This window comes from Parasteatoda tepidariorum, chromosome 5 (assembly GCF_043381705.1).
Source record: "Parasteatoda tepidariorum isolate YZ-2023 chromosome 5, CAS_Ptep_4.0, whole genome shotgun sequence".
Classification (NCBI taxonomy): domain Eukaryota; kingdom Metazoa; phylum Arthropoda; class Arachnida; order Araneae; family Theridiidae; genus Parasteatoda; species Parasteatoda tepidariorum.
This window is the reverse complement of record NC_092208.1, coordinates 19,918,621-19,934,672: the sequence shown is the minus strand read 5'-3', so window position 1 is coordinate 19,934,672 and position 16,052 is coordinate 19,918,621. Positions and strand designations below refer to the sequence as shown.

The 16,052-nt window shown below is 27.0% G+C and overlaps 1 protein-coding gene across 2 annotated transcripts in view; it reads left to right on the top strand.

Annotated features, from left to right (window-relative positions):
- Window positions 1–15,217, top strand: part of LOC107436612 (zwei Ig domain protein zig-8-like) — a 466,930-nt gene extending 451,713 nt beyond the window's left edge. For both annotated transcript variants that reach the window (XM_043048563.2, XM_043048555.2), the window contains exon 5: window positions 9,439–15,217. In XM_043048563.2, the coding sequence (XP_042904497.1) occupies window positions 9,439–9,551 (113 nt within the window). In that variant the 3' untranslated portion in view covers window positions 9,552–15,217. The remainder of the gene's footprint in view (window positions 1–9,438) is intronic.
- Window positions 15,218–16,052: the final 835 nt, after the last annotated feature.

Genomic DNA, 16,052 nt, shown 5'->3' with positions numbered 1-16,052 from the left:
AACATTATAGTTATATAGAAGCTTCTGTAAACAATAATAGTTCATTCATTTCTCTTAAAGCTTGAATAATTGGTAAAACCCAGACAGCAGGCAACCTTGCGGCTAACGTTTCATTTTTTTTTCATTTGGTTGGCACAGAAAGGTTGAGAAATTAACTCTTTTTTAACCCCTTAACAGTGACATATATTTCAGAAAATGAACCAAAAATGGAAATTTTTTTTGATAAATTAATTTTCTTCTTTATATTATTATAAAAGTTAGAAAAAGTTTTCATTTCAAAAAAAATTTTTTAAATGCAATAACTACTGTATTTATAATTTTTGCATACACAAAAAAAAGTAATGGATTACACACGCATCTTATTCAATTAGAGCAAATTAAACAAAATTTTGAAACTAAATATAATATAACTTGTATGATATAATATAAAAACACAACAATATGACTTTCAATACATACATTTTACAAATCTTTCACAGTATGGTATTATCCCCAAACCCCTACAAACATTTCCCTCCCTCGACTGAAGTCGTAATCGGGGAAAAGCTATTGCCACTAATGCCATCTATCAGGAANATTCAATTCTCCCAAAGACTATTAAGAAGGTGATCAGTCGATGCAAATTATTTGATGGTGGATTATTGAGAAGAAATATTAATATCATTAGTCTCTTTTATTTTTATTAATTCATCTTTAATGTAGGTTATGATAAAATATTATAGTTACATAGAAGCTTCTGTAAACAATAATAGTTCATTCGTTTCTTTTAAAGCTTGAATAATTGGTAAAACCCAGATAGCAGGCAACCTTGAGGCAAACGTTTTATTTTTATTTTCATTTTATTGACACATAAAGGTTGAGAAATTAACACTTTTTTAACCCCTTAATAGTGACAGATATTTCAGAAAATGGACCAAAAATGGAAATTTCTTTTGATAAATTAATTTTCTTCTTTATATTATTATGAAAATTAGAAAAAGTTTTTTATTTCAAAAATAAAATTTTAAATGCAATAACTACTGTATTTATGATTTTTACATACACATAAAAAAGTAATGGATTACACAAGCATCTTATTCAATTAGAGCAAATTAAACAAAATTTTGAAGCTAAATAAAATATAACTTGTATGATATAATATAAAAACACAACAATATGACTTTCAATACATACATTTTACGAATCTTTCACAGTATGGTATCATCCCCAAACCCCTACAAACATTTCCCTCTCTCGACTGAAGTCGTAATCGGGGAAAAATTATTGCCACTAATGCCATCTATCAGGAAAATAGTGAATTAAGTATCCGAAAGTAGATACGAACTCAGCTCGTGCTTCACAAAATAGAAGGGTTAATTTTTCCCCTGCTCGAAGGCAGTTCGGGCGTCACAAGTACTGCACGCAGTAGTTGCCCGAACTGGATTCGGACGACACTGGCAAGGGGTTAAACTTGGTAGAATTATTTGCATGTAAAGCTTATTTCATCAAAAATAACATAAAGGCTTTCAAAAAACTTTTCAAAACAGTCTCCTTCTTTAATTTTTAGCGTAAACCTTGTTTTTGCCTATTCTTATTCTAGCTTTGTTCAGACTGAATTCAGGGTGAATTCAGAATGTGCTGAAAATTTAGCTGTGCTTTGTTTGTGCTGAAAATTTAATGATTATGCCTACCTTCTCTTTTAAAGTGTTAAATAAAGTATATAAAATCCTTCGCAAATAACCTTGTTTCAATAATGATCATAAATCCTGAAATTTGAGAAGGTGAATTCATCACCTGTTTGAGAACGCTTTCTACTCTTGATTTGCAAATGACAATTCATCTTTGATTTCAGAATGTTTTCCTAGCCTTGTTAATAAAGGCAGGCTTAATCTCGTTATTAAAGGGTTGTTTATGCAAGTTTAGTGTGAACTCCGCAGTGTATAAGCAAAGAAAGTTTAATTTAACATTGTTTCAGGCATGCATGGTTCATTTTCTAATAATTTATAAGCCTTCGTGGGTTTTGTGATAAAGGTTGTTGCTGATATCAAAATAAACTTTACACTGCCTTCTGGGAAATTATGTATTTCATTTCATCATTTTGAAAATATGGTCTTTTCAATTAAGATTGTGGGAATCGAAACTCCAATCATTTACTTAGATCAAAATCGTATCTGAAAAGGGACAGGAAGCATTCACCGATCGATAAGATATAATTATATGCTACCTTAACGTTCGAAATAAAACTACCATTCAAAAAACTACCATTAAGTTTAAAAACTAACATTCAAAATTATTAAAGTGGGTTAAATTAGCGAGATGCTTGTTCGATGGATAAAATAAATTTGACACCTTAAAATAAATATTCAATATTAAGCCAATTATCTTACTAATTTTTATGTAATTATTTTAATTAAAAAAAAATACAATCATACAAAAAACTTACAGTTTCTGAAAGTTTTCTAAACGTAATTTCTTCAAAATTAATCATAAGTCTGGTTCTCTTTTTCTTTCAAAGTACTTCAACATAAAAGTAATTTAGGTTTACTAATTTCTTTTCAATAAGCTTAATTATAATACACTGTCTCTTTAAAAAGTAAAAAAAACTTATTTTCTTTTATTTTTAAGTATCTCGTTCAACAAGATATTAAGCATTGAAAGTTGATTTCTTCAAGAGTCCTTCATTATAAATTTAGCGAACAGAATTCTTTTTTATTGTATATTAATGTAATTTTAATTTTTAATCAAAAATATATTTGGTACTTTCATGAAGAGAAAATCAAATATGATAGCATTTTTTTCTCAATTGAATTCACCCGGGTTTCTTTATCTAAATAAAGCAGTGTGAATATGTTTTTTTGTGAGAAATCACTATATTTAAATAATGCTATATTTAAATAATGCGCTTTAGTTCGTAAATTTTAAAAAAGCTGAAAACATACTTAATCTTTCATTTTATTCTTTTATAACCAACTTTTACAAAAAAGGAAATTTTTTAAACTCATTTAGAGATCTTTCTCTTGCCTAATATAAAAAGAATCTTGTATGTCTTCTGAAAAAAAAATTATGCATAAATATAACAAAAATTTTCCTTTTGGATGAGATTTTTCAACATATTTGAGATACTTTCCCGTCACGGATTTCAAATCTGCAATTGAAGAATTTATCTAAGCTACAGTTCCTTAATGACATTTTTAGTCCATTTTTTGCCGAATTGTGCAAGTTTAAAAATTTTCAAATATCATCTAGATAGCTTTCGCTTGCCTAATATTGCTTATTATAAAGAGAAATGTAAATGTTTTCTGAAAAAAAAAACATTGCATGCATAAATGTGACAATGGAAAAAAAAATTCCTATTGGATGAGATTTTTCAATGTATATGAGATACTTTCCCGTCTCTGATTTAAAATCTGCAATTGAAGAATTTTTCCNAAAAAAAAATACAATCATACAAAAAACTTACAGTTTCTGAAAGTTTTCTAAACGTAATTTCTTCAAAATTAATCATAAGTCTGGTTCTCTTTTTCTTTCAAAGTACTTCAACATAAAAGTAATTTAGGTTTACTAATTTCTTTTCAATAAGCTTAATTATAATACACTGTCTCTTTAAAAAGTAAAAAAAACTTATTTTCTTTTATTTTTAAGTATCTCGTTCAACAAGATATTAAGCATTGAAAGTTGATTTCTTCAAGAGTCCTTCATTATAAATTTAGCGAACAGAATTCTTTTTTATTGTATATTAATGTAATTTTAATTTTTAATCAAAAATATATTTGGTACTTTCATGAAGAGAAAATCAAATATGATAGCATTTTTTTTTTCAATTGAATTCACCCGGGTTTCTTTATCTAAATAAAGCAGTGTGAATATGTTTTTTTGTGAGAAATCACTATATTTAAATAATGCGCTTTAGTTCGTAAATTTTACAAAAGCTGAAAGCATACTTAATCTTTCATTTTATACTTCTATAACCAACTTTTACAAGAAAAGAAATTTTTTCAACTCATTTAGATAGCTTTTACTTGAAATTTGTATGTCCCCTGAACAAAAAAATTATCCATAAATGTAACAATGGAACAAAAATTTCCTTTTGGATGAAATTTTTCAACATATTTGAGATACTTTCCCGTCACTGATTTCAACTATGCACTTGAAGAATTTCTCCTAGCTACAGTTTTTTAGTTATATTTTTAGACTATTTTTTGCCGAATTGTGCAAATTTAAAAATTTTCAAATATCATCGAGATAGCTTTCGCTTGCTTATTATAAAGAGAAATTGTCCCGCAGTGGACTGATCGTTAAGACACGGTTCCCAGCAGATCACCGAAGTCAAGCATCACTGGCTGCGGTCAGTGTGCGGGTGGGTGACCACTTGGATCAGTCTGCGTAGGGACCGAGGGTGCGCGGTATTGGTCCTCGTTAAACTGTTCTACCGTAAAGTGCTCGACTTTGCGTGCAGGTCGTCGGGCTACCGAAGCGGGGGTGCCATCCCCTCTGCGGAGGATCAAAATTGTGATGGCATGTCTTCGGATCATCCTCAGGGATGTTTCCCAGACCGTCGCCAATAGCCCATTGTGCAGCTCTAGTGCGACGTAAATGAACAAATCAATCAAATAAAGAGAAATTTATATGTCTTCTGAAAAAAAAAACATTTTATGCATAATTATGACAATGGAATAAAAAATTTCCTATTGGATGAGATTTTTCAATGTATATGAGATACTTTCCCGTCTCTGATTTCAAATCTGCAATTGAAGAATTTCTCCAAGCTACCGTTTTTCAATGATACTGTTAGACTATTTTTTGATGAATTGTGCACATTTAAAAATGTTAGAGATGACAGGGGGTCTCATAAGTGTTGCGACAAACTTATAGGAGAATTAGAGCGCATCATCAGTATAAAAATTACTTAAGAACTCATGCTATGAAATATCGTCGTACGCCTCTATGGGCGCTTTCTTATTACTACCTGTTTCTTCGTGTACTTTTGAACAGTTCATGGTAGGTAAGCGCCTGCAGCGTACAACAATTTCAATACAATTGCAATCCCGATAATGTGCTCTCTTTCCTAGAAGTTTGTAGGAGCATTTCCGTACCTTACTGTTATGTAACGCATTTTCAACGCATTTAAGTAACAACATTGACACTTTAAATACACGAGTTATAAAACTTAAACATTTTGCAAAAAAATAGACTAAAAATGTCATTTTTTGAAAAAATCTTTAGTTTTCACAGAAAAAAATAGTTCCCGATACACAATCCTCACACAATCAGGCAAGATTAAGTACTTCTGCAAATGCAACAAATGCTTTACTCCCCAGTGTAATTTATCCCTATTTTATTAATCCATTTCGTTATAAATAAAAACTACATTAACAGCTGAAAGTATTGTTAACATGTGACTTTTTAACATTAGAAAAAAAATTAACTAATTAACTTGCATGTGATAATATTCATATGATTCAACTTATACATTTTCTTCATTTGCCCCGCACGTGAAACTAAATTGATAAATATATTTGACAAAAAGAAAGTAAAAACAAAAATAATAAATTATATTTTCATAAAATATAGTAAAATTGTATCTAAACTTACAAGGTATAGATACAATTATTTTTATATGTTGACACTGTAAATGTCAATATATAAAAATAATTTTATTCACATTCATAAAAATCTGCATAAAATAATTTCTAGTTATCATTCTTGCGGGAAATTTTCTTTATGGAATTTTACTACAAACTAAAGCTAATTTTTAAAGCTCTTCGGCACATAAAAAACCCTTTTGTCAGCGAGACTTTCGCTGAATCATCATTAAAAACAAAAAAAAAGCTCTAAAGAAAAAAAAAAACAGAATTAAAAAGTGTTTTTCGGGTGAATAGTTTGATGTGGATTTATGCTTTCCAGTGTAGCCTTATAAATTACGATTAAAAAAATTTTAAAAGAGGAAATTAAGAATTTTTTTTTATTTATTTATTACGCTTGAAACATAAAAATAAAATGTTATTTCGTCTATTTCTTGAAGCTGAGGTATATAATACATTTATATAAATGTATGCGTTTGATATTTTGATTGCTCTCATTTATTGTTTTGTGAAATGAAAAAAAAATGTATTTTTATATTCAAAGTAAATATTTCGCAACTAAACTTTAGTATTTATTTCTTTATAGCATTTTAAATATAAAAATAACACGTCATTTTTCCTAAATCATAAAGCTGGGGTTTAAAATAAATTAATATAAATTATAAATTCTTATTTCTCCCAATTGTAGTCTTTAAAAATGTAAAAAAAAATATATTTCTGTATTCAAAGTAAATGTTTTTGCTATTAAAATTTGTTATTTATTTTATTTTTTAAAAAAAATTCATCGTAGTTTTTTTTTATCTATTTTTATATTGCATTTTTAACACAAAAATAGCATGTTATTTTGACTGCATCTTGAAACTGGGGCTTATAAAAAAATTATAAAAGCGTATACGTTTAGTATTTTAATTACTTGTACTTATTGCTTTTAAAGATGCTAATAATAATAAATAATTTTGCAACCAAAATCTATTATTTATTTATTTAAAAAAATCTTTAGTAAACATTTTCATTATAGAATGTCAAAAAAGTGTGAAATTGCATAAAACAACTGTTTTTCTTATTCTTCTTAAAATTCTTCAAAAAACATTTTTGTATAACAGACATTTAGATAATATAATTTTAACCATGGTTATGGGAAGCATGTAATTGATAAAATTGTATGCATAACATGATAAAATTGTGTACATAATATGATAAAATTGTATGCATAACATGATAAAATTGTATACATAAAATTGTATAGGGTAAAATAATTCAGTTATTATCCCTATAATTTTTTTTTCCACCTCTCAAATGTTTTGATTCGAAATGTAATGTTTTATTTAGTTTATATGCGTGAATTTAAATGCGTGTTCCCCGTGCATGCGCGAAAACTTAGTAAAATTTAAAAAACCTTTAAAATAAAATAAAAATATATCTTATAGTATAAAGATTTATATACCTATATATATAATAATCTAATAAAAAGAAAATATTTCGCTTTACGGCTAATTCAAACTACGTAACTTTCGCTTTACAACCAAACATGATTCTTACAATTTTTATAACAATATTGTTAACAGAACTACAAATGTTTACACTTTGTTAAACTGATGTCCCATAAGAATGTCTTAATTAATTAGTAAATTCATGTATCTACGAAAGTTTGGAAATTATATGTAAACTTAAGTTAAGCTTCTTTCGCTTATTTCCTTATCAAAACATTAACTTACTAACATCATAGTAAAGTTGTTGCGTAAATATTAAATATTGGATATATTTTGTAGATTATAACATAATATATAAGCACATTTATCTTATATTCTTGAACAAGACGTCATTAATAATCTGCATATGAGTATCACAGATAAAGAATATAATCCAATTTTTATCCTTATTTTGGGAAAGCGCTCGCATATGCAGTCTAGAGCATATTGGCGTGTGTTAAACCCTAAATTTCTTATGCGACTTTTAAAATTTAGGGTGGTATTCCTTTACTGGACTAAAATTATATTATATGTCTTAACAAGTAGAACAACAAAAACAACTATACATATTTTTTGGTTTCTCCAGAATTACCAACAAGTGCTGCTATATATAGTTTGCATTGCTATATATATTTATTTAATTACAGTGATTCAGTGGTTTAACGGTAATTATTACTGTAAAAGCAGATTACGCAGATATTTGTTCCGTAACATGTGTCAGTAAAAGGGACTTTTATGGTAAAATGTATTGGCATCCTGAGTGCCATTACATTTTACCGTGATTTGATACGAAATTTTTTGCAGTGTAGCTTTGTAGGGTGCAAAATCAAACCTGCATTTGTTTGGTGTTAACGTGAATACCAGATTGCTACTTATCTCTTGGATATTTTAAAACTATCCCAACAGATGACTTGTTAGTGTAGTCCAACTTAAAATCTTGTTAAAATGAATTACAAGCTCAAGTTATAAATACGTAGAATGGTAAAGTTTAAAATTTAGATTGTTGTTGTTTTAATTTTTAAAATTTGTAAAATTAGCATTCAAAAATATATTTTATGGAAGCTTACACGAAAAATATTACTTTGCTAAGACATAACTGGAAACTATTACATCATATATAAACGGGCACTTGCATTTTATAATTCATATTTATTATGAAAAAAATTTCGATGACCTAGTTTTTTTGATAAGTTTGTTTATTAGATGACTTTAAGTCAGATGATTTTATTCAATCTGGTGTAGAGGCTGAAATCGTTATTTGAAAATGGAAAATAAGGACTAAAACTGAGCTAAAGAATTGTGCTTTAGAACTGAGTTAAAACTGAGCTTTTCCGCAGCAAATATAAAACATTACAAGCTAAACTGAGGATCAACCAAATCAAAATTATATAATTTGTTAGTTATTAAATTTGAAGAAAATTCAATCACAAATAATTCTGAAGAAGAATTTTTCAAAATTCTTTTCCAATACATAATTTTTCAATGAAGGAAAAAGTTTAATATCAATTCCTAGCAAAAACTTTTACATTTAACTCATTTGTTTCGGTTTCTCTATACAATAAGAGAAATATACAATGAACAATACTGTACTGCAAAAGAACTGTTGTAGAAGTTTTATAGAAATATGTAGAAGTACACAGAAAAAACGAACTGCTTATGCCTATTTTAAAATACAGCAAAAGGTTTATTTCTGCGATAATTTCACTTCAAACTTCTGTCAAAAAATCTGGTTCTATCACTTAATAATGCCATGTAATATCAATTGCGATGCAATAATCGGAGCATTTAAAAATATTATTAATGAATAATTGTCATTAAGATTTAAAATAAAAAAGAAATTTCCTTTTTCATTGAATATTAATCAATTTTTAATTTCAAAGAAGATATTAAGTTTCTTTTTCTATTGAGTTTCTGTTCGAAAAACCTTATTCAAATTATAAAATTGTTTTTTGTTTATAAAAAAAAGCTGAAAAAATATTAATGTTATCTAGATTACTTGTAAATATAGTAATCTAGAACATTTCTTATGAACAAAATGTTTCATAAAAAAATTCATAATCCTTTCCATGTTTCGTTAGTTGTCTAGGAAATAAACATTTTTTAGAAATGATTTCTTGTAATTAATACATTGTAATTGACTTAATAAGGTAAATATATTTGAATTCATACGCAATCCTAATACATTTTACTTCAGAATTAATTTAATGAGATTCAAAACTTAGAAGAATAAAAAATAAAAAATATAGATATTGGAAAAGGTTTATTCTTTAAATTGACAGCACTGAAACACGACACCAATTATAAAATGTTGTTTTTTTTGTTTATCATTTGTCTAATTCACACAATAAATTTTAAAAACAACAGTACGTTTCTGACAAAAACTTGCTCATTATCTCTTTTCTTTTTAGGAGAAAGACCCGCCGCAATTCAACATGATGCCAATATATCTACATCCTCTTCGTCCAGTCCGAGTTTTTCAGTTTTGTTCTTCCTTGTCTTGACAGCAATGGTTACGAGGTGACAACGCCATCTAGTGATGCCTGCTAGTACTACCGAGCTTTCGGCTCCAATCACACTTGAGAACGATCTGGAAGATTTAAGAAACATACATCCTTAAATTAAAAATATATATATATATATGTGGAATTAAATAGTTTCGACGTTTCGTGTCGAGTATTTTGATTGAAACAAATAATTTCGTCGAACGATTCCCGAATCAATTGAGCTGAAGAAACTATAGCTCTGTATTTGATCTTCTTTTTCATGAAAACTTTTTTTTCCCCTTTGGCATTGGAGACAAGACTAAAACATTCGTGTCGACAAGAGTCAAAGATTGGAGTTTAATCAAATAAAAACTAAATTTATAAATCAAGAATTCTTGCGAATACAATTTTTTTCTAAAAACATAAACCATAAGCAGTGTTGATAAAGTTTAAAGTGTATCATACTACAAAAGGTGAGAATTGTATGTATTCTTTCTACAAATAATTATCATAAACTACTTATATCCAAGTGGAACTTTTTTCACATTCTCTGCTTGGAAAATTGAAGCTTTCTTTTTACTACATATTTATCTTCAGCGTGTACTGGAACCTGTGCTATAATTTTTAGAGCATGAAGTACGTCTCCATACCGTATTACGCTACGAGGACAAAAAAATATAGTTTACAGTGTTGTTTCTTGTGTACAATACATAGAAGAAACAGTATTATTGAACGAAAAATATTTCATTAAAATCATGGATAAAACTGCATGAAGGAATTCCCACGTCGTTTGACGGAAATAACTGAAACGTTTAGTTTATTCACTTTATACAGGCGAATTTTTTATTCTTAATAAAAATGCAGCATCCCGCTTTGTATTAATGAGACAAGGGATCAAATATGAATTTTTGGAGTAATTTAGTTATATTCGTTCAAAAGTATATTTTGTGAGTCAGGTTTTTAAAACACCTTTGGGAAAACAATCTATGTTTATTCATGAAGTCTCGTGCATTTAAAAACACACTGCTTTTATTTGGATAAGTTTATTTATTTTTTTTAAAGTAAAATGTATATTTTTATTATTAACTGGGAATAGGGATCAAAGCATAAATATTTATATAGAACTCAAAAACAACATAGCATTTTTTGAAAACTAAAGTTAGTGCAGTTTACACAACAAAAAAAAAAGAATGTTCAAGGGTAAAAAACAGTTAAATTCTCAGAAAAAATATAAATATAATCTGGAATTGCTTCCAAATGTAGAATTCTGTGGGGTTAGGTTTAGGAATAATGCTGAGTTTTGTTTTGTTCTAAATATTGTTCTTTGTGACTAAATATAATTGTATAGACTAATTGGTTAAGATCTTCATTCGTTCCAAAAATATACAAATTGAAAAAGAAATAAGTGCCCATTTCAATACTTGCCAGATGTGAATGAGAAGAAGCAAAAGTGATTAGAAACATAAAATTTAAAGTTGCCAACGAAAAATATCAAATAAAGAGAAAAATCCTAACTAGAAAAACCACTGTAGCCGAGAGAGAGAAAAAGATGAAAAACAAAAAGAGAAAAGAAAAAAACTAGGGAAAATGAGTGCCTGTTTTTGAGAGATTGAAACACGTCGACTGTTATTTCTAATTTGTATAATTTTGAAGCAAGTGAAGCTTTTTATCAAGTAATATCTCATTGCTTAAATTTCTTGAGATTATTTATTTAATCATGGTACAAAGCGTGCTTAGTGAAATTTTTGGATTACTTGATTTAAGTGAATTCTAACTAACATGATTTCCAACTTCAAATAACATGTCGACTGTTTTTCTTTTTATTTTTATTTTTAAATAACTTCAAGAGGATTAATACTTTCAAAGATACACTAAAAGTTGTCTAAAAATATATCAAATTATTTATGCAACTGATTTCATCGTTTAAATTAATAGCATTTTTACTTTGTTTCGCTATTGAATAACATCAATAAAAAAATGTTTTCTGTTCTGAAAAATGCACAAGTCTTTGTTAAACTGAGTTAAGCAGCATTTCAGTAACTGATCTTTAAAATGTTCGTTTTTATAACTTATGTTTCGCTAATTCTCATTTTTCATTATTAGTTCATCGCGGGCATAACAAATTTTCTTGATTCAATTCCCACCGTACATAAAACGTTGTAATTTCCAAAAAGATTAAAGAAACATTTTAAATAACTGTCGCAACCTGATATACGTAAGATTTCACTTGCAAATTAAAGTAATTTTTAAGCTGATCTATTAGGGAAGCTAAATACTCCTAACTATTATTAAAATAAAAAAATAATAATTTTCAATGACAAAGGTTTACTATCGTCAAGAAGTAATATTAGAAATTGCAATAATAAATAATTATTGTAAGTAGTAAAAAATTCTTTGCACTGAGTAATAGTTTTTGTTTATAATGAAAAATACACCAATTTTTAAGTTTAATGATAAAGGTGAATTTCTGGAATTTAAACTATTATGGAAATATGAATTAACATATAAAAAATTTTATAAGAAACTGAAACTGTTCCTGAAAAAAACTTTATTTCATATTTTTTGTTTTCATGTTTCTTGTTTTCAAATCATTAATATCAATAATTATTTCCGAATCACTAAAATGGGTGCTACAGCTCTACTAACAATATTTTGTTTCTTAGTATTTTTTGTTTAATTTTTTTTCTCAAATTATGCATAAGACATTTTTTTTGATCACCATCTGTAAACATTCCTAACAGATAATATTAAAAATATTATTCAATATTGATCAACTACGAAATGATATTGATCAACTACAAAATGATAATGATTCTTATAAATATTGTATAAATTGTTATATAATGATATAAACTGTTGCTATTTGGTAAACTGTTATACATTATGTAAGTTGTTATGGAAGGTTTTATTAATTGCCATGAATTTTTTTCAATCTTAAATAGTTAAATTATACCATTTCAAAAAATAATTAAATAATAAAATTTTTAAGTACTTTTTTAATTAGTGTACATAAAACTAGTTTGTCTTTTTATTTAATTTTATAGTTATTTTATTGATTTATTTTTATTTATTTATTTATCAGCTATTTTTAGAAAAATTAATTCCAAATTATTAAAGGGAAATATAATTAAAGTTATTTAGTTAAAGTAATCAATTTAAACAAGCTTATCCAAGTTTTATTTTTCATCTCGGAATTATTCCCTTATAATAATAAATAAGTCCAGTAAAAATGTATGAGTATTTTAGGCCTATGCTTCGGAGAAAGAGCTTGTTTGTGCATAAAGCGTAAGTATGAGATAGGTAGAAAAAGATCTATGAGTGTAGGTTGCAGATTTGGATAATGGTGCTATTACTATTAGTGCTGAAATTGAAAACATTGCAAGACTGAGTAATTGAGTTTACGCTGTAGAAAGCGATGTAAACAATGTAGAAGTTTTTGTAAATGTGCATTGTAACAAATACAGAAAATAATCAAAATAAGGAAGCAATTTTTTCCTTATTTTGATTTATATTAACTATTGTATAATAAGTTTAAAGCAAAAGTCTCAAAATATTTACCTTATTATGTTCTTTGATTTCAAATAAACATTTAATAGGATGTATGTATACCGTTTGGCTAGGTGCTTGATTTTGTTTGAGTGATATGTGTTAGTAATCTTAAAAGCATTTTTATTTATTAAAAAAATAAAATTAGTGCAATGTAAATGTGTGCAAAGTGATTTTTTTTTGAAAAATAAACTGAAAACGAATTCAGCTTCAGATAAGTTTAACTTAATGGAATTACGTCTATCCAATAAGAATAACTGTAAACTTGCAATATTAAAATTAATGACTAAAAAATTCTTAGCATACATTCTATATTTATATGGGTATATATATTTTTTTTAATTTTAAACATTTAAATATAGAAAAAATAACCATGGTATACTTACTTACGTTTGATATGAATGTTAAACAGATGTCGGCAAAATAATTAAGTAAAAATAGAAGTTTGATTTTTTTTCTTAATTTAGATATATTTATTTAGCTCAAAAACTGATTGAAGCTCATACTAAAGTATAAAGTCTAGTGGGATTATGTTGCTTAGTTATAAATATACAGTACTGCCCAAAATTACAACAATTTTGATTTCTCTAATAATATTACGAAATGGCATTAACAAGAATTTAATTTTTTTTTAAACATGTTCCATTAACATTTCTATGTTGCATGTCTATTTTAATATTTTTCAATTCACCTTGACCAGGTAAAGACTGTTGATTTGGTAAATAGTTTAATTCGGAGTGACATGGATTTAGTATTTTTACATATACATTTCGAATTTATGTAAGGCGTTCCATAAAGACCACCCTTAATGTGCATGTTTTGTATCCTTATCAAAAATTACAACTGAACATTATACATATGGAGGAAAGCAAATTATAATTTGAGCAATGAAGAAATAAAAACTCTATCGAAATATGAAAAATTACACTAGAGGACACGAATTTATTAAAAATCAAAACAGGCTTAATTGGAGTTTGAAGCATGAAGGTGTTTCGAAAAAGCGTCTTTATTTCCTCCTCGTTTCCTCCCTCAAACAAATTCATATTGAGAATAGTCTTTATGGAGCACCCTATATTTACACGTAAATAAGTGCAAGGTAAATAGCTCATCATTATTTTTTTTTCAAATCAGAAATAGGCTTAGCAAATCTTATTCACCATAAAACAAACGAAACTGGTAATTTAATCTTAATTTTACATTTTACGAACATTGTTATATAAGTAAGACAAGCGCAAACTAACGTTCAGTCTCATTATGCAATTGTGATTTTTTTAATTGTACAATATTAGTAAAGTACTATTAAGTTTGTAATGGCATGCACTAAACATATGCATGCCATTACCAACTTTAAAATATAGTAGAAAAATAATTTACTATATAATAATTTGGCCTGTACTGTGCCTGTAAATATAATACTCCATTTTACTTTTTTTCTTTCATTTTTTTTGTTATATACTTTGTAAATAACACATTAGGAAGCGAAGAAATAAAAAAAAATTAATAATCGGATCTTAATGTGTTAATAGTTTAAAAGTATTATTTCCTAGAAATTAATATTTCAATCTTAAAAACTTTATAAAAAAGGAAATTATTTTATAATAATTTGGTCAGTACTGTGGATGTGAATATAATACTCATTTTGTTTAAGTTTTCACGATACATTTTACAAATAATAAATGACGAAATAAAAGTATTTATTTGCAGATAATATATTATCAAGTTTTTAGGACAAGCTACTCATATTGTTTTTTATTCATGTATAAATTGTTTATTGATCTTACAGAATATATATCAATAATGGCAATCTAAACATGTAACTTTCTTCATGCTCATTATATATCATGTAATATATTATTCATAAGTTGAATATATTGAAAGATAATATGTAAGCATTCTTCCAGTTTTAACTGTTCCTATATTAAGCCCCCATATGCATTTCAATTTTCACAACAAGTTTAACCCCAGTGTTCTGTAAAGCTCCAAACAAAATAACTGTAATTTCATTTGTTGACCCATCATTATGCTGCTACTGTACATAAATGCTTGACTTCAAATCTCTGTACATGAAGGTAGATTGTAATCTCTAAAATTATATTATAACTAAGCTATCACTGTGTTTAAGAAATGTAAAGGGAAATAAAAAAAATATTATAAAATATATTTGTCGAATATTTCATTTGAATTAATCATTTTAATTTGCTTCAAGTGAATTTCAAAAAATCGGAAAATAATGCACACTGTAAAAATTCAAATAATGCTGTAAACTATCAAATAACGGTCAAATAACGATGTAATGAAATAACAGTGTAAACTATCACTTTTGGTATCTCGTTCGTAAAATCTATTTTTACCGTCAAATATTATGCTACAATTTTTTTTGCAGTAATACTTATTTAATTAGTGACTTTACGGTAATTACGGCCATTCGATGACTTTATGGCAATTACTGTAAAAATTACGGCAACAAGTTTAACCCTAGTGTTCTGTAAAGCTCCAAACAAAATAACTGTAATTTCATTTGTTGACCCATCATTATGCTGCTACTGTACATAAATGCTTGACTTCAAATCTCTGTACATGAAGGTAGATTATAATCTCTAAAATTATATTATAATTAAGCTATCACTGTGCTTAAGAAATATAAAGGGAAATAAAAAAAATATTATAAAATATATTTGCCGAATATTTTATTTGAATTAATCTTTTAATTTGCTTCAAGTGAACTTCAAAAAATTGGAAAATAATGCACACTGTAAAATTTCAAATAACAGTGTAAACTATCAAATAACGGTGTAATCAAATAACAGTGTAAACCAGGGATGGCGAACCAATGGCACGCGTGCGACTTATGGCACGCGACGCAATATTTTGGGCACGCCACCGATCACAAAGTTCACTATGAAGCATATTAACAATTCAATTAAAATTCACAAAAAAGAACAATTAATGCCAAAAAAGCAATTAATAACCATAAATTACTAGCGAACAATAAA